At 41.0% G+C, this 25,246-nt stretch overlaps 2 protein-coding genes across 8 annotated transcripts in view; one reads left to right on the top strand and one right to left on the bottom strand.

Moving 5' to 3' along the window:
- Positions 1-143: 143 nt before the first annotated feature.
- Positions 144-10,712, bottom strand: PDIK1L (PDLIM1 interacting kinase 1 like). 2 transcript variants are annotated; one of them, XM_011357649.2, is made up of 3 exons: positions 10,469-10,712; positions 7,918-8,219; positions 144-3,842 (listed from the first exon to the last, which is right to left on the bottom strand). In XM_011357649.2, the coding sequence occupies exons 2-3, from the start codon at positions 8,200-8,202 to the stop codon at positions 3,102-3,104; spliced, it is 1,026 nt and encodes a 341-aa protein (XP_011355951.1). In that variant the 5' UTR covers positions 8,203-8,219; positions 10,469-10,712; the 3' UTR covers positions 144-3,101. The 2 variants fall into 2 exon arrangements, with proteins under 2 accessions (XP_011355951.1, XP_011355950.1); XM_011357648.2 differs by lacking the exon at positions 10,469-10,712 and adding an exon at positions 9,980-10,112.
- The window catches only part of TRIM63 (tripartite motif containing 63), a 41,223-nt gene continuing 24,218 nt past the window's right edge, over positions 8,242-25,246 (top strand). For 3 of the 6 annotated variants that reach the window (XM_011357658.2, XM_011357655.2, XM_011357656.2), the window contains exon 1: positions 8,243-9,888. Coding sequence is in view for 2 of the 6 variants with exons in the window: in XM_011357652.2 (XP_011355954.1) it covers positions 18,079-18,096 (18 nt within the window). In the remaining 4 variants the exon portion in view is untranslated. Of the gene's footprint in view, positions 9,889-10,196; positions 10,483-17,394; positions 17,478-17,981; positions 18,097-25,246 lie in introns of those variants that run through there. The other 3 variants (XM_011357652.2, XM_011357654.2, XM_011357653.2) reach the window with 3 other exon arrangements.

Genomic DNA, 25,246 nt, shown 5'->3' with positions numbered 1-25,246 from the left:
CAATAGCAAATTATAACAGCAAATTAGAGAAAGTTTGATAAGGCTGAAAACAACATTGAAATTTTATACCTTCTATTATGTTCATGAAGTAAAGCACTACAGAACTACTCAGAGACACCAAAGCAATAATGTAAAATTTCAGGTTTTTTGTTGTTGAAACTCACTTTATTTTTAAAAAAACAGTCATGAACAATAAATTACAATCATTTCCCCTTTTTATAAATTCTTCATAAAATATATTTGACAATTTTAAAAGAAAATTTCAAAAGTTGCTTTCATTTTTGAAGTGCTGATGACTTTTTTTGACCATTTTGTCATGCTGGTGAATTATTTTGTAGCTGCTACAATAGTCTGATAAACATTTTACGATTAAAAACAACAAAGAGGAAAAACAGACCAGCAGAAAGAACTATTCAGTGTGCTATTTATCTGACACTTAACACTTACTTCATCATAATGACAAAGTATCCCTTAGCACCAAAAAATCTACAGGAACCCCATCTTTCTAAGTGACAACTAGTGCAAAATAACATTCTAGGAACTAACTGTACAATCCCATATTTTAACTGGCCACAGCTGCCTATAAGCTTATTTGAAATATTTGGTCTTTTTTCAATTAAGACAAATTTCATAAAACACTATTAACCATGGCAAGAGACTCTATGAAGAATAAATACTTATTGAGTACCTATTATGGGCAAAGCACTGTACATGAATCATTGCTTTCATTTTTCTTCTAGCAAATGTCCAGGAATTTTCAAGTATCACTAATCACCTTTTATTTCTCACCTTTGGATGGAAAAGACCTGTGGCTATATGCCATTTTAAAATTGTCATTTTATCAACTGACCTTTAGTGCCGAGCACATAGTAGGTACTTAATAAATACCTCCTGACTGAAAGAACAAATAGACAAAGAATTTACTATCATTTTGCTTGGTATCATAGGCTATTTTAGAATATAAAGACTTGAGAAAATTCCAGAAGAAACTTTCTGATCACTTCATACCTTTACCACCAATGAAAAGAAAGAATTCCATTTCACAGGTAAAATCTTTCAAAATAAATGATAATAGTCAACTCTTTTAAATGAGGCAGAACAGAAAACTATGTACTTAGGAAACCATGGCTCCAAGCACATAGATATTTGAAGAGCAAGTGAAGTACTGGCATACTATCACCTGAATCATCACGAATCTCCATCATGTTATTGACAGACATTATAATGATGCTCTTTCTTTCCAATAACTCAATCCCCTTGGTCAGATACATGTTATACTAATTTGGTGATCCAGAGGGTTAATTACTCTGAGGCTCCAGTATACTGTTCCACCTCTGACTTATCTTGAAAGTGATGTTTAAAGTTGGTTTTTTTTTTTTTTTTCATTTTAAAAGGCTTTATTTCAATAAAACCTTTCAGCCCAAGTTTTAAACTTCTGGATCAAGTAACATATAGTTCAGAAATTTCATGTACTCCAATTTCTTTGTGCTTTTTCACCTTCTATAGTCCCCTGAACACATTTTGAGGAAAAATTATGATGGCAATATTACAAAAGTTGCGGAAGTTCAAAAAAGTTTAGACTATGCAAACTATTATTTCTATATTCTATTTTTTTCCACTTTTAACCAAAGATTCCAGTGCTTTATAAAGATTAACCTAGATACAATTATTTTAATGTCTCTCTAACCTTATAGGCTAATGTTCTGTTTTAGGGAAACCTTCTTTCCTTAGATTTTAAGTAACTGCATTTACAGAAAAACAAACTGGAAACAACCATGTAGGGTTAAAATCAAACTGACTTCAAGAAGAATAATAGTCTAGTGGTTTCGACATGGACCATAGCAAGTGATTGTATAAAATCTATAACTTTTCTACTTGATATAGTTGATGCCACAATATATTATCCATTTGCCAAACTGTATAGGTATCATCTCCCACTTTAGGAAAAGGTGGTCAACATTTAACCATATCACTACCATTACTGTGTCAAATTAGACAAAACAGCATTAGTGCCAAAATGAATGGAATTCCAGTGATGAACAAGAGACTCTTTTAGGACAGGCAATATGAAGGGAGAGCTCATTTGGTTTCTTCAATTTTATGTTGAGGCTTAGACAAAGTCTTAAAATAAAAAAATTAATATATCAAGTACTATAGTACACATACATATATATCAAAGTTTTCAGAAACAGAAGAATCCTGTGTTCAGATTTGTATCAGATTGCAGATGCTCAAGTGCAGACATGTCCCAATGCAGTGGTTTGATTGGTTAATTGAATGCTTGGTTACCTAAAACAGGTATGACTGAAACATCAAGGTCCTTGCTAATCTGCTACCACACGAGTGCATGGCTAATGCTACTCTTGCAGTTATAGGGCACTGGAGAGCTCAAACATACTTCAGCAGCTTTGGATCCCTTAATTTCATTTATGTTTAATCAGATTATTTTAGACTCTCCAAAATGATGCCTTTAAAAAAAAGCTGTATAATATTACCAAAAAAAAAAAAAAGGTAGTATGATTTTGAGGGAAGGACAGGGTAAAAGATGAGAGAAGGTTCTTTTATTTTTCATCACTGATCTCACCAGCAATTCTCAAAAACCCAAACCTACATTAAATAATTTAAACAGAAGTGGCATTTTCTTCATATGGAATGCAAAATGCACACATTCACATACTTACATATACATAAATATATACATATATGTTTCCTTTACAAAGCTTCAAAGGTTGCATTACCAGCACGCAAACCTCTTCTTCCATGGAAATTCCTAATACTGACAAGGAATGTCTAAAATACGTAGAGACATATTTCCAGAAAACTGGACTCTCTTCTTGGCTCTTATTTTTCTGCCAAACTTCTACCAATGATCATTTTTTAGAAATTTACACCTACATTGGTAATACACATTTAAAACATACTAACAAAATGGCCAGCTTGGACTTAAGAAAAAATGAGGAAAAAAAAACACCCCACAATAAACTCTAAACCCTTAGAAGGTGGAGTTTAGCTTTTTATATTCCTTTTCAGCCACATTATGTTGCATCACTGTTAAAAGAGAAGCAGCATACCATCCAAGATGTTTGCAAATAATATATGTGTCACGTTTCCCAGCTGCTATCTTTAAATGCAATTTGTACTAATCTGAGTTCTAGTTCAAAAGCATCTGGACGATCCTGAGGGTTTGCAGCCAGCATTTCCTTAATCAGTTGTTTCATTCGCCCATTCATAGACTTTTTCTTCACAGGAATGAGAAGTTCCATTTTGGGATTTTCCAGAAGCGCCTCCCCAACAGGCACAATCTCAGTTCCTTGTTTTACATAACTCCCCAAGAGTTCCTTCTTTGTCTCTGTGTCTATGAATGTGATCCTTTCCAGCATTGCCCAGATGATAATCCCCAGAGCGAAGATGTCAGCTTTTGCTGTGTAATGTCCCTCCCATACTTCAGGAGCCATGTAGAAATCTGTTCCACAAGCTGTGGAAAGGAAACACTTGTTTACACTGACAGGTTCTTCTGGGTTCTGCCCAGAGGCTGAACAAACTTTACTCAGGCCAAAATCAGCCACTTTCAGTGTAGGTTCCAAGTCACTGGTATCCAATCTGCTTTGAGAAATCAAGATGTTATCAGGTTTAAGATCTCGGTGGATGATCTGGTTTTTATGCAAGAAAGCCAGGGCACTGCTCAGCTGAAGCATGAAGCTGGTGTTAGTTTTACGATTGGGTTTCCTAGACAACAGATACTCATTCATATCTCCTCCGTCACAAAAATCCATCACAAACCACAAGTAATAGGCGCTTCTGGGATCAAAGGCAATTTCTCCTTTTAATGAAGTCTCTACAAGCTATAAGAAGGGAAAAAATCAGATTATAATCATTTGCATAGTTTATACAATTCAGCTATAGAAAAAAAGTAACGGGTTAAGTTAGTATCCAATTTTAAGTGGAAATTCCATGAATATTTTATTTGGTCAGTACTTTCATATGTGCATTTTATTTTAAACTTCAAAACTTCAAACTGTCAATTTGTTCCTCATTGGTATACAATAAATCTCCGAGTCAAGAGGTAAAAACTTATTTAAAAATAGCTTTACTTTGAAAAGTGTCCAACTGGCTGTACATTTTCTGCATGTGTCAATGGAGCTGAACTTAGCTAACAGCTTCATGAAAAGATCAAAGTTTCAACAGCTAGATCTAGGAGACTGCCAGCTGGAATATAAATATCAATTACAAAATTCTATTAAATGAAACTGCATGAAATATTTTTGCTCATTCACATATACTATCAACATAGTCTGGGAAATTGAGAGAAAAATGAACATGGGACAACTAGTTATTATAGAAATAAAGTGCTCCTGTAGTTACTGATTAAAAAAAAAACCTGACATCATTACTTCCCATACTTCTGTAGGCAGAATGCAAATATGTTGGCTATCTCTATCAATGGATAGCTTCTAAAAATCAATTTATAAAAATCATATTTGCATTTTGATATAAATTCAAAATCTGAGTTTGTATATTTCTTTGATACAAGCTGAAAATCTAGAAATCAATGTTTTACTTATCATTATCTAATTATAACCCTGTTATTACCTGAAGTTCATGAATATTAATTACTTCTCTGAACATGAACTATACCACTCTAAAATACAGGCATATAGTGCTTTGAAAGCATTTGTCCTATAATGTCCTCTTCAAACTCATGGGTTTAATAGAAAGTCAGAGAAGCTGAAGAGTCGTTAAAGAGTGAATGAACTGCTAATTTTACATTAAAAATCTACTGGTACTTCCTCTTGTCGTTTTGGCGGGCAGAAACAAAGAACACCTCTCTATGCCCTCTCCCCCAATGGTAAACAGCAATAATTGCAACGGTTTGCAGATATCTTTTTTGCATGCATTTTCCTTGTTGCATGTATTTGCCAGTGAGGCAGAAAATGAAAGATTAGAAAGGTACAGGTCATTCATTTACTAGGTGCACTGTTGCTAAATATGCTGAGATTAACAACCAGTACCATTACTCTTTATTTCCTCTTTTTTGTCTTTACTCTCAAAAGCAAACTTCCTAAATAGCTTTGACCAATGTAGTCCCAGCATTCAAGAATGGTTTAGAGCAGCTTTTTGGCATTAGGGACTGGTGCTCTTATGAGAATCTAATGCCTGATGATCTAAGGTGGAGCTGAGGTGGTGATGCTAGTGCTGGGGAGGCTGCAAATGCAGATGAAGCTTCCCTAGGCCACAGCTCATCTCCCTCTGTGCGGCCTGGTTTCTAACAGGCCACCGATGGTACCCCCTGGTTTAGAGTAAGGCCAGAGCCACGTAGTAAATATTTTAGGGTTGACAAGACACACAGCGTCTCTCTGTTCCATATTCTTCCCTTTTAAACTCTTTAACAAAATGTAAAAACTATTTTTAGCATCCAGGTGATACAAAAACTGGCATAGGGCTATAGTTTGAGGCCCTCTGGTTGAGAGCTACGGCAATATAGAGCCCAATCTGCTCACTTTCACATGTAGAGGATGTCAGCCATGAGTTTTCTTGCCTAGAGTTCTTCAATAGCTTCTCTATTCTCTTAGGATATAGTATAAGCTCTTTAACAGGGGCTAAGGGATGTGTGCTCTGACTCTTGTTGATCTTTCTAGCCTCGTCTAAAACAACTCTCCCTGTATACTACAGTCTCACTAACTTCTTTCGATTCTTATAATGCTTCATGCTTTTTGCTTTAAGATATTTGTATATACAGTTCTTTCTGCCTGGGAAGTTTTCTTATCTGCCTAACTCCTCTTTACTCTACAAGTTTTAGTTGAAACAGTTCATAATTTCTGAACCCCAGGATTATACCAGGTTCCCTATTATATGCTCCTATACCATCCTGTACTTCTCACTTACGACACTTATCACAGTATGCAGATTGGCCACTAAGTTCCTGTGCTTGAGACTGTGTCCTCTGTTATTTGTTTCACATTTTCTTCTAGGTGAGGTGTTTAGCTACCAGGAACTGATTTAATGATTCCAACTGACAACAAGGAAGTATCTGGAAAAACATGGGAGAAAAATAAAAATTTGTATAAAGAATGGAGAAAACCATGCATAGGAACTCTGTGGTCACACCAAAGATTTGTCTGTCTTTACTAGATGTAAATTTAGAGAAAGCACTTGCTAAATGTGTTAATGAATGTCTAGTTAGCTAAACAGATCCATAGAAAAGACAATTTTAATAGAGCTAAGTAGTACTGAATACTTCCTATATGCCAAGTATTATATATGCATCACCTTTAATTTTGACAACTTTCATGGAAGGTAGAAATTATTATACCTATTTTACATATGAAGATACAGACGCTGGGAAAAGTTGGGTTATTTATCAATGGTCGTAACTAGCAAAAAGTGTCACAAGTCAAACACAGGTCTATCAGGTTTTAAAAGATGAAAGAGGTTACTAAACATAAAGGTGCTTTAGATTTTTCAAAAATCACTGAATCGAGTCTGGAAGCACTTACAACATAAAGCCTTGAAAGAATAGCTAATGCCTAGTTACCATAAAGATTGCTTGATCTGGAACTCAAGCATACCACCAGCACTAAGTCACATGTTTAAATGTCTTTCTGAAAAAGATTATGCATCTTAGTCTCCAAAATTCAATGCAAAGTTCAGCAAGGTTCTATACACATATAAGAGGAAATGTGGTAAGAATGTTTCTGCTATGTTTTGTCAGTGCAATTTATAAAATTAGCACTTTTAGAAAAGTAAACAAATCAGATGGACAAAATAGTTGTGTTTTATATTCAGGATATAGCAAGTTAAACTGCAATATAAATTAGATTTTCAAGATTGATATTTGTTCGCTAATGAAACTCGTAGGTTCCTAATTACGCAGATTAATGTGTTTGTTTTCTTTGTTGTTCCTAGTATGTAAGCTTTTGTTGCTTTAAAAACAGACTTTTGTACCCTGATGGTAAATTCTGAATTTAGACATGCTCATGGAAAGCTGTTTCCTTTTCCAAGAATGACTGCGCTTAAGAGATTTTGCTCTGGCCTATAGCTATGACTTAAGCATCTTTTTTCTTCAGTGAGTATAGAATTAGAGATTTTGAATTATTGCAGAAACTAACCTAAAAAAACCCAACCTTTTCTCTTTTCCTACGTTAATAGTTCTCCCAGGTCTATAAAAGAGTAACTTGAAGGCAAAAGAGTAATTTGAAGGCTAGGAAAGCACAAGTTTTGCTGTCAGTCCTATGTTTAGCTACCAATTCTGCTACTTGCTAGCTACATTACTGGATAAATTCATTATCTATTCTAAGCCTCAGTTTCTTCATTTGTAATGGTGATAATAATAGTACTTTCCTCATAGGATTGTTCTGAGCAACTGCCTTTAAAGCACTTAGCACAGAACATAGAACTAAGTAGGAACCCAAATGTTAGCTTTTAGCATGTTAATAATATTCAGGTGCTAAGCCACATCATGAAAATTAAGCAGGATTGTATGGTTAAGAAACCATACAACCCTTTAAAACAGCAGAGGTTTATGTTCAAACCAATGAATTATAAAGAACGCCCAATTACTTATGGGTTTTGCTATTGGTTGTGGAGTGTTTCCTTTTCTTCTGTCTTCAGTTCCAAAGAAAATGATTTCAAATAAGTGAATTTATTAAGACTCTAGTCTTGATCACTTCTCTAGCTTCTATGTTGCCCCAATCCTATGCAGATTGGCAAGTATCATGGCCTAACAGGTGGCTTATGTTATTTTTAGGTATTTGCATCACAGGTTTAAATAAAACCTTGTTTTAAAGCAAACATCTACTTAATTCTCCTAACTGTATAAGCACCTGCATTTAAAAGTAGTTCATTTGATTCTTTCATTCCTCTTCTTGCTCACCAATGTTGTGTTTAAATCATTTCTGTATCCCATTCAACCACACGTACCTGTAAATAAAGGGAAGAATTAGAGCCGTGGGACATCTTTTGCACCATCCCATCCTTTTGTAGGATGCATTCCTCCAAGTGAATCACATTTGGATGTTGGCTCTTGATACTGCTTAGTGCCCAGAATTCACGCAGGGCTAGTTCAACATTCTCAGGTGCATGGCATCGAATTTTCTTCACTGCCACCCGTGCAGAGGTCTTTCTGATGACTGCTTCATACACAACACCGTAGCTACCTCGGCCTACCTCCCGTATTAGATCGTACTTTGGCTGGCTGCTCACCATCTTCAAAGTCAAGGTTTCTGGAAAAATCAACAAAATGCTCTGTTGAAATCAAGCATGCTTCCTGGCTTGTATTTCTTCTTATGCATGATTTAGTTATCAACTGTTTCGCTGTTTGTAGTGCATGGAAGATATTTGCTGTACCTTGGGCAAATCTAAATATTCTAATAACAGTAAAGCAGCTAACATTTATGTAGTATTTACCATGTATCAGGAACTGTTCTAAGCACTTTATAATACTAAATTCATTTAATCCTCATAACAATGTCATGAAGTAGATGTTATGGTCATTTTATAGATGAGGAAACTAAAGTATGGAGAGTATAAGCAACAGACCCAGGTCAAACAGCTAGTAACTGGTTGACCTGGGATTTGAAACCAGGCCATCTGACTCTGACATCCGTAATTTTAACCACTACACTACACTGCTTCTTATACAAACTGCTTCAAAATGTCACTGTTAAAAATAAACCAAAAAATTCAACATTCTTTACTGATCACAAAAAACACAAAATTCCCACTTATCCTTAAAGCTGACACACACATAAAAGGTCACGAAACAGCAAAAACAAAAACAAAACCCTTCACAGTTGGAAATACAAACACCTGGCTCATGCTTAGGGACTGAAAGTGAACCAGATCACATATAGAACTGAAAATGTGTAGTTGCTTTTATTATTTAGAAGTAAACAGTCAAAACGCATATGTTCCTTTTATGTTACTTCTTTACTTCTTGCAAACTAAATGGAAATAAAGTTTGTGAAGAAAGCGTCCCTTTAAAAATAAAGCTACTTAGAATATGGTTACCTTTTTGTTGTTAACAATAGCTATTTAGATCTAGGTCATTTTTGCCAACAAAAACTGTCCTACGTATCAAGGGGCTCTCTTTGTTTGAGGAAACAAAAAACTACTGACCCTTGAGCCTGAAAAGTTGGGAACAGCTCCTTTAAGTCCATAGGATCGATTTAATAAAGAAAATGAAAGCTTCTGAGATTTCTTCCTAGTCCTACTTCCTCAGATTGGACACTCACCCTTCAAATTCCTACTGTATTTCATACTGCCTGATTTCCTGACCCAGAAGCCTCTGCCCTAGCTACACAGTAGACTTTCTTTTCCGCTCTCCGTGGATTGCCAATTACTGTCCATCTCAAAATGCCCTGTGTCTTTGAAGCTGTCCCATATCCCCAGACGAAAGAGCACCTGAATACGGGGGAGGGAGGGTGTTAATGAAATCTTTGCGTTCCGGGATCAAAACAGCACGGTGATGCATCCTGGTCGAACCTCTGTGATTTAGGCCGGCATTTCCCGGGGCCTCACGCGGGTGCTAATCCAGCGCTCGGACGCGGGCCGGCCAGGCCGGACACCTGCTGGTGCCCGGGAACGCCAGTCCTGGGCAGAGGTGTTGCCCAACGCGGCGGCTCAGGGCCCCGCTCATTGGCCAAGTATCAGGCCCTCCCCCTCCTCAGCTGCGTACGGACGAAACCCGGAGGGGATCCTTCCCAGGCCCTTCACCCCCAGGGGCCAGTCCGTGGCTGCCCCAACTCCTCCGGGCTGGCGGCTGAGGGCCGGGGCCTAGGGAGGAGGCCACGGGCTTAAAGTAAGAGGCAGCAGCTGGGGCCGGTGGCCCGAGGGGTGCGGGCCGAAGGTCTGAGGAGCGTGAGGCCTTCCCCAGGATGACTACGCTGACAGGTCTGTGACAGGCCCTCTGAGGAGGGAGGTACATGCAGGGCCCTCGGCTCTGCAGCAGGGTCTCTCTGCCAGACCCAAGGGCCAGATTTACCTCAGGGTAGCCGCCGCCACTTCTCCCTCTCACGGGCTCTGCAGGCCGCCATTATCGGACAGCTCGCGCCTCCGCCGCCGCAGCCTCCAGTCAGAGGCCGGCGCGCGCCCCCGTGGTGCGCGGACACACCCCCTTACGCCCCGCGGCCCCGCCCCCCTCCGGCTTTCCGTAGCGCGAGCCGGAACGCCCAGCGCGTCCCTATGGCGCGCGCATGGCACTCCGCGCTGGCCGCCTTCCCGCTCCCTTGGCTTCCAGGAGCCGGGAGTCGCGGAAGGTGTGCGCGCTTCGGCGCGCACCACTTGTGTCCCTCCTCTCAGGGGTGGCACTGCCCGGGAGCGAGGAAGCCACTCCATTCTCGGGGCTCGGTCGTGCTCCAGCCGCAGAGGGCGCGCAAGGCCTGCGGCCCCGGGGCTGGTCTGCAGCAGCAGCTCCGGGCGCGGTGGGGGGTGCGGGAGACCATCGCGGCCGCCCCTCCCCCTGTCAACCTACCGAGCTGCGGGCAGGTGCGCGAGGGTCTCTGGGGTAGGACGCCTGGCGCATCTTCTTCGGCACGAGCCCAGGGTGCGTGCGAAACGCGGAGCTCTTCCGCGGGCCCGCAGGGAGGCGCGGCGGGAGCTGGGAGGCTTGGCGTCCGCCCCGCCTGGAGGGAGGCTGCACCTTTTGTCAGAGTCACTGAGCCATATTTGCGGGCGGTGCAGTTGCCGAGGCGGCGGCGGCGCGGGGCTGGGTGCGATCATCTGGGAAGATGCCGTCCCCTGCCCCGCCGGCGCGGTGGTATCTCCCTTAAAGAAGCCGGCACGTCATTGTTCCCGGGCCGCGGTCGCCGGGGGTCGAGGGCGCCCCGTCCAGCGTGAGGAGGAAGGGGCGCTGGCGCCTGCACCTGACTGCTGCCACCCGTGCACGTCCTGCCCAGCGCCCGCAGTCGCGGGCTCGTGGACAGTAGGGATCCAGCCGGCGCGCGGCGAGCGGCGGCTGTCCGAGCGGGTCAGGGCCTGGATTGACAGCGAACACAGCAGTTTCTTTAGGGGCCCGACCGTCAACTCGAGTCATTGGGCCACCGGACAGCAGTCAGTCAGATCCCAGGAAACATTCTCTTGACAGCCAGCCGGTGACTGTCAGTTACTCAGAGACCAGGACCAATCGGTCATTCAGTTACCCAGATCAGTAAGCATCTACCAGAAACGTCCATTCCTTCACCGATTTATTCTGCACCTACTATTTGTTAGTAAGGTGGTTGTTCTTCCTCCTAGTGCTGTATAAAGCATGATGTACAAAGAATCCCTGTCACTCCTTTCAAGGATCGACTAAATATCCATTTTCTGTTCTCCGTTTATCAGTCTTTTCTCGAGTCTGGAACTGGATTAGGTCTTTGTATAAATGATCTCGCCTAATCCTAACCAAACTCTATCTACCAGGGCAGGCTTTATTATTAACTCTTTTAACAAGTGAAACAGATCTCTGACTTCTTTGACCGAAAGGTGTCTGGATTTTTGGTGGCGGTTCCTTGCCTTGATTACCCACTCCCCTAGTGTAACACCTCCCGCTACCCCCCAAAAGACTGCTCAATGATCTGTTCAAACTTATGTCCTGAGTGCCATGTACCAGTCATCACCTTTCTGCTGGGAATAGGAGGTCTGCCAAGGCTTGGTTTCTGCTCTTGAAAGTAGAAGGGGAATATGGAAGGCTCTGTGTAGATAGCTGATCAATTACCGGTGTGGATAATTGATCAGAATCGGGGAGGGGTATCTCTGGGTCAGAGGAGGCTTTTCCTTTAGTCTCAGTCCTTAAATATAGGAGTCCTTCCTTTTCAAGCTGGATGCAGAAATGAGACTTGAAATCCACTCCCCCCTAATTCCCAAAGACAGGCTGATTGTGAAGTCTGTGAGGTGGATTCAGGTTTGTGGAGCCTGAAGCTTAAACAATTTGAGGTGTCCTCTTTCGGAAAGAGATTACAAAATGGCCTGGTGAACACATTGCTAGAGCCTTTGAAAGGGTCTGTGTGAGGGACTCTGAAGCTTCGTTAGCTTTGAAAGGGTCTGCGTGAGGGCAAATCTGCCCCTGCATAATGTAATGTAATAATTACATTATGTCATCATTTGTTTGCCCATAGGCCTTCTCCTAGCAGATTGAGAGTTCCTGGGACTCTTGAGAAGGGAACCTTGTCTGTGATTCATCTCTGCAGCCTTTTCTATATGGTAGCAAAATACACCTGAGGATAGCATTTTCAGGTGCAATAATGCATCACTGAGGATAGTAATACATTGCTGGTGGGAAGGCAAAATGAAATAACTCTAACTAGGGAAATTTGGCAATATATAGCCACATTACATGTGTTTTCACTCTTTCACCCAGTCATCCTAGGTCAAATCCTTAAATTCCAGGAATCTATCCTAGTGATATATTGGCAAAAATACAAAAAGTTGTATGCACAAGGCTATTCATTATGGTATTATTTCTATAGCAGAAGATTGGAAACTGCTCACGTGTCAAAGAACTGGCTGAATGAATTATAGTAAGATGTAGTGCAATGCAGCTGTAAAAAGAAGTGGAAGCTTTCTTATATATAGTAAAAAACAATATGGAATGATGTCTATAGTTAAGTGAAATAAGCAGTGTGTATAATATTGTTTATAATATGCTAACTTCTGTGTAAGTGGGAAATATAAATACACATTAATAGCCTTTATTTAAAAGTTAAAGAAAAAATGGAAGAAGAATAAACCCCAATCTTCTAAAAATGGTTTACCATCTCGGTTGGTAGGAGCAGGGATGGAAATGAGACTTCTGTGAATGTACTTTATTATATAGTTACTATTTTGGAACTTTGTAAATATTTTTCATATTTATAAGACAAAGTTCAATAAAAAATAAAATAGTCCATAAAAATTAAAAACAAATAGAAACAAACGAACCATCTCTATGTCAGATCAGTGATATAACTACACAGAGAAAATAATTCCAAGTGGCTTTATAAGTATTTTGACTGTGTCTCCCTAATGGGATGTAGTCTAAGGATAGCTAGAACTGCAAAGAAATACTAAATTGCATTTATTAGACTTACTGTTAGTAGTAATATTGATATTGCTATTTGGAAACCGATATATTTTAGGATAAAGCAAATTATGTTAATGGCATTAGGAATCACAATTTTCAAAGTATGAGGAAAAGTGTTTACAGGTATTAAAGATGTTTAGGATAATCTTAGATCTGAGTTAGATAGTGGAACTATGTATTTTTCTCTTAAAATATGTATTTTCTAGTTTTGCCTAGAAGCAATGACCAACCTAGTAGTAATGAAAACCCTTAGTGTACAGAGTTGTCCTCTAAATACAATTTTCCAGTTAAAAAAAAATTAAAAATTAGAGAAAATTGAGGCTAATTTGATAAATGGCTGATTTCTGATATGGAACAGGAAAGATAAGCTTGGGTCGTTTTGTGCCTGGAAGCCAGGAAAGCTATCAGACTATTGGGGTCATGTAACAATGACTGAGGAACCAATAGAAAGGGACCTCCACTGGCCAAAGATAGGACAGTTTTAAGCATTAAGAGAAAAATGGCTCCAATAGATTACAACATAAAATATATAAAAATCCATTAATAGTGATACTTAAGGAAAACAACACATTTGTTACCATTGGAGTTTTATAGGGAATCAACTGATTACTCTGAACATTGATAAATAAAGGGAAGTAATCAGACATTCTCTTGGTCTTTCCTTAATGGATTCTATTCCAGGTAATCACATATATAGGAAAAGATTATATTTTTAAAGTTTAGATATAATTGACAGTAGTTTCAGGTGTATAACAATGATTTGAAATAAGTATATACTGTGAAATGATCACAATAAGGCTAACATCCATCACAAGAAAATTTATTTTTTATAGAATTCCAACTAATAAATGCAGAAGAAATGATAGCATTAGAAAAGCACGATTTTACAAACCTTAAGGAAATACTGTCTAGGCAGTGGTCACAAAATGCTAAAACAATTGGGTAAAAAATGTTTGGGGAATTTTGTAATGGAGAGCTTAGGCTGACATTGCCTAAACCAACTGGCCAGTCTTAAAATCACTGAGGGATACAGTGCTCTCCATGGAATATTCTTGCCTGAAAAAAATCAGCCTACTCAAGCCAAGATCTAATTACCAGTTTACCAGAAATATGGGGGACAGGCAGTCACCACGAACAATCAGCCAAACTAAAAATGTGAGACATTGTACAGGGCAAGTGCCCTGGTTTCCCTAACAGATTCATGGCATGAAAATAAAAAGGGAAGATAGAATATTAAAGCATAAAACTCAAGACTACCAAATGCAAAAACCTTATTTGGATTCTGATTCAAGTCAGCCCACTGTCAAATATGATATGATCAGGGCAAATTTAATATGAACTGATAGATTAAATTAAAGAATTACTGTCATTTTTTTCGTTCGGTTTGATAATGATATAATGCTTGTAGAAATAAAAGCCGATTTTTATTAGAGCTGCACAGTGACGTATTATGGATAAAGTGAAGTGAGGTCTGGGATATGCTTTAAAATACTCCACAGGCAGCATAGCAAACAAAAAGAGAGAGAAAGATTGGCAAAATGTTGGTAGTTGTTGAAACCTGGTGATGTTAACATGGGGTTTGTTATACTATTCTACTTTTGTCTACGTTTGAATTTTCCATAATACAAAGTTAAGACAACCATGCTCAAAAAATGAATTGATAGTCTAGAATAGGTGGGAACTTGGATACATCAATCCTGCCCTCTGGTGGTAGATTCTATTAGTGCAACTGCTGTACCAGCCTAAGCAGATCTGAATTCCCAGACCTGTGTCTAGAGTCACTTCATTTATAAATCTCACAAGAACTCCCACGAAATGGATAGTATTAGCATACTATGAATTTTACAGCTGAGTAAACAGACTTACAGGGACTCAATAACTTAAGTTTCTAATAAACCAGTGATGGAACCAAGATTCTATGTTCTAAGCTGCATAAATTGGTGTTTCTGTACCTTCCTTTTCCTATCCAAACAAAGGATCACATGGGAAGAAGCAAGTGGAGATGCCCCTAATCAGAATGGGTCCACAGGAAGTAGATCATCAGGGAGCAATTTTCACCTATGAATTAAAGATAAGTAAATTTAAATAGGTAATATAAATATAAGTAAAAATAGGTAATATTCGTATTACGTACTGTGTCAAGCAGGAGTGCAAAGTACTGCTAATGCATGATCTCATTTATTCGGGCCAGTTATCCCATGAGGTACACAGTCTTATGTGACCACGAATCTGATTATCCCTCTGATGATTTTCTTTTCTTGTAGGCAGGGGTGGCTCTCTGTTCTTTTAGAGGAATCTCCATCATGCCTTCTCAGCCACTTCAACATATAGTTAAGTCAGTGGTTCTCAAATGGGACAATTTTGCTTCTCAGAGGACATTTGTCACTATCTGGAGACATTTTTGGTTATCACAACTAGAAGGTGCTACAGATATCCAGTAGGTAGAGACCAAAGATGCTCCTAAACAGGAAAGTCTCCACAACAAAGCATTATCCTGCTCAAAATGTTGATGGTGTGGAAATTGAGAATCCCTGATCAAGTAACAATAGTGGACTTGCTATGCAAACACAGCTTCAAGTCAAGTCTTTTTGTCCCTTTTCTCACCAGATTGCTGGCCCTAAATTCCTCCTTTGTAGAAATTCTGGAGGCATCACTGATGCTTTGTCAGAGACCAGTACCTTCTGAAGTCATCTCACCCTGGGCCAGCCACAAGGCATTATCAGAATGCTACCAGATTATTAAAGGTGACTTGCCATAGCAGGGAGCGTCCCCACCAGTGTTCCCTCCCTACTCCCTCCCAAGTTGGGGGATCCTCCAACCCCATCTCTGGTGGAGAAACTCCTTTAAGGAAAGTGCCTGCTCTGGCACCACCAACATGCCGTGCGGCCTTGAGCAAGTCTCCCAGTTCTGGGCCTTAATTTTCCCATCTGCATAATGAGGGGTCTGACCAGCTCATCTCTAAGGATCCTCCCAGCCCTGACTCTTATTCTTTGATCTTATACCTCCACTCTGCTTGTACTAAGGAGACTAAAATGTTTTTTTCTGATCCAGCCCCCAGTTAAGTGATTTAGGGGCCCAAGAAAGTCATGCGCCAGGTACAACTTTAGCTGTTTTGTCTTTGGATGGGTCCTAGTTGTCTCCTTGGTAAGGACTGACAACAACAGGAACAACTGGTTGTTTAGACCCAGCTCCACATCCCCTGCCCTTGGCACCAAGCGTGTCTGATGTGGCAGGGGGCGGGGGGTGGGATGGGGAGGAGGGTGATGTCCCTATCTGAGAGTCACAGTAGATGAGGAGTTGAGGGCTGCAAGACAAGATTCCAGGAGCTTCCTGAACTGAGGTTTTACTCAGCTCCCCAGTGGGTACTGAGATGTTGAAGCTTATGCTGCCTCTGACCCTTCCGGATGTTGCATGTTACGAGGGCAGAAATCCAACTCAAACTGATTTAAAGGGAAGGATTGGCACGTGTGCCTGAGAAGAATGGAGATAGAAGGACTAGCTTCAGGAAAGGTTGATTAAGCAGCTCCCATATCATCAAAGACTCAGCTTCCTCTGTTTTGCCCTACATGGTGCTGGTTTCATCTTAACTCAGGCTCCTCTCATGGGCCCAGGGAGGTCAGCAGTTCTCCTGGGGATTCAGCCTCACCAGTTTACATCTCACAAGAATGAGAAAGTCAATTTCTCTATTCCCCAAGCAGTCCTGGAATTGAGTCTTTTTGGACCCAATTGGCTCATCTAGGGTTGACTAAGTTCAATGTCCTGGAGGTTGGGGTTTACTGAGTGGCTTAAATCCAGAGGCTGGGGAACAGCTAGCAAGTATCCATTAATTACTACATATATCCCCCTACCCCCAACAGAGCCAGCTATTCCCTGGCACATGGTAGGCACTTTATTCATTAACTCAACAGCTATTTAGTGAGTTCCTGCTATGTGCAAGAAATTGTGCTAGATGCTGGTGACAAAGCAGTGAACAAGGCCCCTGCCTTCTTGGTCCTCATAGTCTAGTAGGGGAGACACCTCAACAGGCAGAGACAGTGCAGCATGATTAGTGCCAGAAGGGTCTGCATTAGCCCAGAAGAGGGGACCCTAAACTGTTCTCACGTGAAGGGAGATGAGAGGTCAGGGAAAGCTTTTGAAAGGAAGTGGCATTTAAATTGAGGCTTGAGGGTCAAAATGAAACACTCGGACACTTCTTCAAACTGACATCCTTTGAATATTTGGTCAATAGTTATTTAGAGCAGGACTGAGCGTTGTTTGGGGACAGAGCAGAGAAGGAAGCCCCAGGTACAGCAGTGAATGTTACTTAGGCTTGCCCATGACCTCCCATCCCCAAAGCCTTACCCACACTTTCCTTCCAACAGGATACAGAACCCCCCAAGGAGTGCTGGTTAATACAAATGTTCTTCGACATGCGTAGGAGCCTAGGAGTGAGGCACTGAGCCAGGTACTGGAGAATGTGGCCAGGAGCAAAACATGCAGAGGGTCTGCTCTCACACAGTTTATCTCCTCATTTACTTCCACAAAGTGATTATGGAAATAGACACATAAAATGCAATCGTGGAAACTGCTGTGAAGAAATAGCTCTAGGAGCCACGAGACTTGGTAGTAGGCAGGGAGCGGAGGTAGGATGGGTCATTTGGGTCATGGAAGGGCTCTCCGAGTGTGTGACATTTATGCTAAGAAATAACTGATAAGTAGTAACCAGCCAAGTCAGCCATGGAGGGAAGAGCATCCTAGGTTGAGGGAACGTATGTGCCTAGCTGCTCTACCGAAGACTGAGCTGGAAGTTTATATCAGGAGCTGGGGGAAGGCAACAGAGGGAGGACGGTCTTAGGAAGCTCCATTGTGGCCACAGGTACAAGCCTCGACTCTAGCCCAGCATTATTAATAATAAGACCCATATCTTTCTCTCTCCATCTGTCTGTTTCCCATTTCTATTTCCTAATAGATCCAGATCCCAGCTGAAGTGGCAAGAGGTGTGACGATCAGCCTTAAAACACCAACAAGGCAGGGGTCAGATCCAGTAGGATCGCGTCGACTGTGTTATGGATTTTGAGATAAAAGTAATGGGTCGTTGAAGGTTTTTTTTTTTTTTAATTGTGGGAAAATATACATAACATAAAATTTACTGGTTTAGTCATTTTTAAGTGTATAGTTCGGAGGTGTTAACTATATTGACACTGTCGTGCAACCATCACCACCGTCCATCTCCAAAACTTTTCCATCTTTCCAAATTGAAACTCTGTACCCAACAATAACACCCCGTTCACTTTTCCCCTCAACCCCTGGAAACCACTATTCTACTTTCTGTCCCTGTGAATTTGACTATTCTAGGCAACTCATATAAGTGGGACCATAAATATTTATCTTTTTGTGTCTAGCTTATTTCACGTAGCATAATGTCTTAACGGTTCATCTATATTGTAGCAAGTATCGGAATCTCTTTATTTTTAAGGCTGAATAATTTTTCATTTTGTGTATATAGCACATTGCATTTAACCATTCACTGTTGATTTTTGTTTATCCATTCCATCACCAAAGCCGTCCATCACCAAAGGTTTTTAAATAGAGATTTTAAACATAAGCAGATTTCTAGTTTAAAAGGTCACTTTTAGCTATCAGGTGGAGATTGAATCAAGGGTGGGCAGGAGGGATGCCGGGAGGTCAGTTGCAAAGGTCTAGGTGAGCGACGATGGTGATCTGAACTAGGCTGTGGTCAGGCACATGGGGAGAACCAGAATCTTCAAGGGCAGGTGGGAGACTGCACAGCGCCTGGGATTTGGAAGTTTGGGGTGAAAAGGACGAATTGTCAAAGAATTCTGGACTGAACCCTGTTTTCCTTAAGGACTCGGAACTGAGGAAGTCCATTGAGTTGAAAGTAAGAGTGCTGTCTCTCCACACCTCAGTGCTTCCTGCGCACCAGCTCTGCTTTCTGGGGAACCCAGACCGAGCCACCAAGAAACTTTCTGATTATAATTTGCCTTTCCCTGCAGCCTTCTAACAGAGAACAGACACACCGATCTTCTGACATGTGACTTGTTTTCTTGACTGTCGGGGACTTCCTAGATTGATAACTGATTTATGATTGAATCAAATTCTATTGGTTGGCTATTGTTAATCCATGATGAAGGGTGAATCCCCTTTTGGTGTCTGCGGGAAGACAGAGTTCTAACATTGTAAAGCTGAGTCCCAAACTCAGGACCAACAGAGGTCCTGTCTTGTGAGTCCTCATGCCAGTTAGATTTCTTGTGGAGACACGCTGCTGTACCACAGTATTATATGCTGAGGATTCTAGCTAAAACGGGTAAGAAGGGAGGTTATTGAGCTGGACTCTAGTTATGTGGTGTGCCCGTAGCTTCCTCCTCCCACTGTAGGTGGAGCTATACAAACTATCAGGAAAGCAATCTGTCAGTATTTACCAAGATTCAATCATCCCACTTCTGAGAATCTAGCCTAAGGAGCTAATTAGAAATAAGGCATTCACTGTAGCACTATTGATAACGATGAGAAACTGAAAGCAAAATAGGTGTCCAACAATATGTCCATAGAATGGAATATACCGCAGCCATTAAAAAGTAGGCATTCTAATGCAATTAGCATTAATATGTTGGCTAGGTAGAGGGTTGGGGAGGGAGGGAGCAATTGGGATCGTTTTACGAACTATATAGATGTCTAACCAATGTACTGTATACGTGAAACTAATTAAAATAATAAATTAATAAAAATAAATAAAAAGTAGCTATTCTCAAAAGAATAGATTCTGTTGTTAAAAAGGTGGAAGTAATCTATGTTGATAGAAGCCAGAAGGTTAGCTAGGGGGATGAGGGGTTGTTATTACTGGAGAAGGTGGAGAAATCTTCTGGAGTGATGGAAATATTCTGTATCTTGATCTGGGTGGTAGTTACATAGGTGACTAGATATGTAAAAATCCATTGAAGTCCATGCTTCGCATTTCTGCTCTCTACCGCATGTGAACCTTGACGTAAAAGAATGCGTTCTGAAGGCGATGTCGCAACACCCAGTAGACTGTAAACTCCCAGCAAAAGAGATTCGTCTGTTCTGCTGGCTGCTGTATATCCAGAGCCTAGAACCATGCTCAGCACATAGTAGACTCTCAGTAAAAACCTATTGAATGATTATAGAAAATGCCTAGGATAAAATGTTAAATAAAAAAAGTCTCGAAGTTGCACGACTTTTAAGTACACTGTGATTAAACTGTTGTAAAGATGATGGACAGGAAAAAATTAAAAGGAAACGGAGTGAAATGGTGTCAGTGGTTGTGCTGAATGGTGGGAAGATAGGAGATGATTTTTTAAAGTTTCCTTGATAAACCTCTTCTTTCCATTCTGTCTGTGATTCTGTATATAACATTATTTAGAAATAGCAGCTGATACTGATCGAGTGCTTATTCTGTGCCAGGGTTTATACTTACAGAAATGTACAGTTTACATTTATTAACTCATTTAATTTTCACAACAACTTCATGAAGTGGGTACTTAGCCCTATTTTACAGATGGGAAACTGAAGGCACAGAGTAGTTAAGGAACCTCACCAAAGCTTCGCAGCCTTAAGTGACCTGGGAGGGAGGCCCAGTGGCAATTTGGCTCCAGACGCTGCAGGCTTAACCCCTAGAGCACACTGCCCCTCAAAACTAATGTTAAAAGTCTGAATTCGAGGCCTTTGTGACAAGCCCCTGGACAAATAGACCTCTTTGGGCTACTCTCCCTGTGAATGACTGTCTCCTGGGAGGCCCCAAACAGTCAAGCATCTCAAAGATGTGGAGAGGTGAGTGAGAGCAAGAATCAGAAGAGAAAAGATGAGCAGAGGGGTCAGGGCCTGCTGCGGGCAGAGACCTGTCTTCCCTGGGCAGGAGCAGATGTTCTGTCACCTGATTCCCCACTCCAGAAGCCTGGGGAGGGCCCCTCTCCCAGGCTGGCCCTGTCCCTGCCCCTTGGGGCTGTCATGAGGCCTGAGCCAACAGGCCGTAGGCCGGGTCCTGCTGTCCACCGGAAAGGCAGCTTCCTGGAAGTTCCTCCCCCGCCCCTGCCCCATCCCAGTCAACTCTGTTCCTGGAAGTTAAAGGAACTGGGCTCGGTGTTGACTGTGGCCCCAGCAGGATGCCGAACTTTGGCTCTCACCACCGACAGGAGGGGTTGGTGCTGCTGGCAGATAGGATTTCAGTTCCTGCAGAGTGGTTCACCTGCTATGTGGTCTGGGGCAAGTTCCTTGTCTTCTCACAAGCCTCAATTTCCTCATATATATATAAAACAGAGACACTAAAAGTACCTGAAGGGGTTGGATGCGACAGTGTGGGCAAAGCATTTGGAACCATGGCCTGGCACCCTACAGCAGTCAAAACAGGGTGGCAATGATGATGATGAGGATTTTTTTTTAATACTATGCTCATTGTTATTATCCTACTTACTACCCTCATGCTCTTCAGGACATGAAATGCTTGGGGAGATGGGCTGAAAAGGCATTCAAATGTCTTTTGACTGCCAGGAGGAAATGCCTCTCTAATCAGCACAAATGAACTCAAAAAGTCTGGAGGCTTTGGCTAGAAATAAATGATAAAGATTTATTTACGGGTCTTAGGGTCTGCATGGGGAAGCACAACTAGGTAATATCCTGCGTGTTCTGAAGAAGAAAGAAAAGCTGAGTTTTTATGGTGAAAAGTACGTTCTTAAGAAGTATCAGTCCTGTGTTCTTAGCCTCTGGATTGTTCTGAGACATAATCACCGTGGATTGTTCTGAGACATAATCTTCTAGATGATGTGGTCTGGATAATGGATGTCAGGCGGTCTGGATACCTTAGTCCTTCAGCGGGTAATCAGAGGGTTATCTGGAGGTTTAATCTATTCCCCAGCATTGACGCAGGACTGGAAAGTTCCAAAATTTAAGTTCCCAGGCTAGTTAAGAATAGAATAATTTCCTCATGCCTCAAACTACTTGATTTTATAATACAGCAGCTTGACTATAGTGATTCCATTTTATTTCTTCTCTCTATTCCTTAGCATACATATCAGAGTTTAATTATTAAAACCCAGCTGGTTCCACCAGCTCTTGGATTTGGCATTCCAGAGATGAGGTGGGAGGTGGAGAGGGTGGGGCTGGGGAGCAGGTGGCTGAGGGCTGGAGGAGACCTTTCCCAGCTTAGAGGCGGCTCTTGGCTGCTGCTCCTGCCAAGACACCCTCCACCTGCAGTCTAGGGTTTGGAAGGTGTGAAATTCCTGCATGAAGTAGAGCTCCTGGCAGTCAGTTCTCAGTCCCCTAAGAGCACAGCACAGGTCCTTCCAGGGATCCAGTGCCCAAGTCAGCAGGGCCCCCCAACTGGGTCCCCAGGAGAGACAGAACAACTTGTGGAATCATAGACTGGAATGTTGAAGGTAGAAGGGGCTCACCCTCCCCTACCGGCTTAGAGCTCAGCCTCTGGGCTCAGGTAGAACAGGGTGACTGGGAAAATCTGTATCCCTCAGCCTTGGTTTCCTGGGCTATTAACTGGGAATAATAATAAGTTTCATCCCTTCAGTATTATAGAAACATTTTCAGTTGGCTTTTGAAAGAACAAATGAAATGGTTCCTATAAATAAAGCACAGGGCTTAGCGCACAGTCAGTGTCCAATGAAGAGCAGACATTGGACAATCTCTTCCTTTTACACATGACTTTCTTCTTGTTCCTTCCTGTGTGACTGGTGGCAGAGGTCAAGGAACAAAGATCTTCCAGGAATTTCCCATTCCCACACCTGAGCTAACAAATTATACCAGACAATGCTTCTTTGTTTTCTTATATTGATTTATTTTTTAAAAAAATTAACCTTTTTTTAGAATGTTTTTAAGTTCACAGCAAAATTGAGCAGAAAGTAGATTCCCCATATACCCCCTGTCCCTCCACCCCCACAGACCCCCAACCTTCAACATCTTGCACCAGAGTGGTACATTCCTATGATCCGTGAACCAGCGTTGATGTGTCATTATCTCCTACAGTCCATAGTTTACATTAGAGTTCACTCTGTGTGTATGGTTTTTGACAAGTGGGTAATGACATGTACCTACCAGTAAAGTACCATATAGAACATTTTCACTGCCTTAAAAATTCCCTGTGCTTCACCTGTTAATCTCTCCTTCTCCCCAAACCCCTGGCAGCCACTGAACTTTTTACTGTCTCTGTATTTTTGCCTTTTTCAGAATGTCATGTGGTTGGAATCATTTAGTATGTATGATTGATTGTTTTCAGATTGATTTTTTCCTTCATTTAGTAATATGCCTTTAAATTTCCTTCTTTAAAAGTGCCGAATAATATCCTGTACCATAGTTTACTTATCCATCTACCTACTGAAGGACATCTTGGTTACTTCCAAGTTTGGGCAATTATGAATACAGCTGCTATAAACATTCACATGTAAGTTTTTGTGTAAATGTAAGTTTTCAGTTCATTCGGGTAAATATCAAAGAGAACTATTGCTGGACAGTATGGTAAGAATATGTTTAGTTTTGTAAGAAACCGCCAGACTGTCTTCCAAAGTGGCTGTACCATTTTGCATTCCCATCGGCGATGAATGAGAGTTGCTGTCGCTCCACATCCTTGCCAGCATTTGATCGTCAGTGTGTTGGATTTGGGTCATTCTAATAGGTGTATAGTGGTTTCACATTGTTGTTTTAATTTGCAATTCCCTAATGACATTTGATGTTGAGCATCTTTTCATATGCTTATTTGCCATTTGTATATCTTCTTTGATCAGCTGTTCAGATCTTTTGCCTATGTTTTAATGTTTTTTTTTTCCTGCTATTAAAAAAAGTTCTCTTGTAGGTATGTCATGTGAATAGTAGAAAGGCTTTTCCTTGCCTGTGCCCTTATCTATGAGGGACGCTACTTTGGCAGGCGTACCAAAAAGTAAAGTCAATAAAAAGTTTGCTTATAAAGGCAATGTGGCATCTTGAATGTTCAGTATTGTGGTCCAGAGAGGGAGCATGAGATTGCACAGCCTGTTCACTAAGATGATACATCTACCTCCCATGCACAGCCTTCACAGTAACCAGAGACCTGTGTTATTTGGTCTGTAGGAGACCCCCGGAATGCTGCTTCTTTTTTCTTGACTTTTAAAAAATTGCAGAAACAATAATGTGACAATAGCAGATATTTTTCAAAAAGGAAAACAATTTAAAAACTGTCCATAAACACTCCACCTCAATAACTGTTTCACTTTTCTTAGAATTTTGTCTGTCTAGCAAAGGTTGGGATAAGCTGTGCACGGGTATTGTAATGGTTATCATCTTAGTTTATCTTGTACTTTTTTATTTTACTTTTTTCCAAGTTTTAGTTTTCAAAATGATATTTTAGAATGGCTGCATACTATTCTGTCTGTTCCTTAAAAGTGCCAAGTTCATTGCTGCTCTGGTGGAATGACCTTCCCCGTGGGCTGCCACACAGCCTGTGCCTCCAACTTCATTCAAGTCCCCTCCCCTTGGGAGGCCTTCCCTGAGTGTCTCATCTAAAACAGCCCCCAGATTGCAAGCCTCTGTCCATCCCATTATTTTATTTTATTTTCTCGATGACATTTGTTACTATCAGAAATTATCTTTATTTATTTGTGTCTTTCTTCTTCTGCCAGAACATAAGCTCTATGTGGACAGGGAACTTTTCTATCTTGCTTGCTCTGTATCTCCAGCGTCTACAACAGTGCCTGGCACATAGTAGGTGCTCAATAAACATTTCTTTAATTGGCTTAAGAATTCGGAAGACCACAGTTTTCCAAACTGGTCACTGACTACCCAGTTTTTTAACTTATTCGTTGATGCTGCAATAGATGTCTTGAGGAATCAGTTTCTCAAAGGGCTTGGGAGGGGTTTTTGGCAGAAGACTTGGGTTCTTCTCACACCCTATCATTTACTAACTTTGTGATGTTGGCCAGTATATTTAACTTCTCTGAATCTAGGTTTTGTTATCTGAAACGAGGGTAATATATATTAGTGCCTACCTCATAGAGTTACTGTAAAGACTGGATAAAAACAATGCACGTAGTGTTTAGCGCAATGCCCATGAAACGAGCAAGTAGCATTAGCCACCCAGTACCAGTACTCTAAGAACTTTCCAGGTGTTGTCTCATGTAGTCCTCAAAACTGCCCTATTTGCTGGTCATACGACCACACTTATTTTGTGAAAATTTATCGAGCTGCACACTTATTTGTGTATTTGGATTAAAGTCAATAAAAAGT

Source organism: Pteropus vampyrus, unplaced genomic scaffold (genome assembly GCF_000151845.1).
Source record: "Pteropus vampyrus isolate Shadow unplaced genomic scaffold, Pvam_2.0 Scaffold36, whole genome shotgun sequence".
Classification (NCBI taxonomy): domain Eukaryota; kingdom Metazoa; phylum Chordata; class Mammalia; order Chiroptera; family Pteropodidae; genus Pteropus; species Pteropus vampyrus.
Note: the sequence above shows the minus strand (reverse complement) of the source record. Positions and strands in the feature narration are given on the sequence as shown.

Coding starts and splice junctions, on each gene's coding strand:
- PDIK1L (XM_011357649.2), bottom strand. CDS start 8,202: ATGGTGAGCAGCCAGCCAAAGTACGATCTAATACGGGAGGTAGGCCGA. Junction 3,843..7,917: donor ATTCTTCCCTTTATTTACAG/GTACGTGTGGTT, acceptor CCCTTCTTATAG/CTTGTAGAGACTTCATTAAA.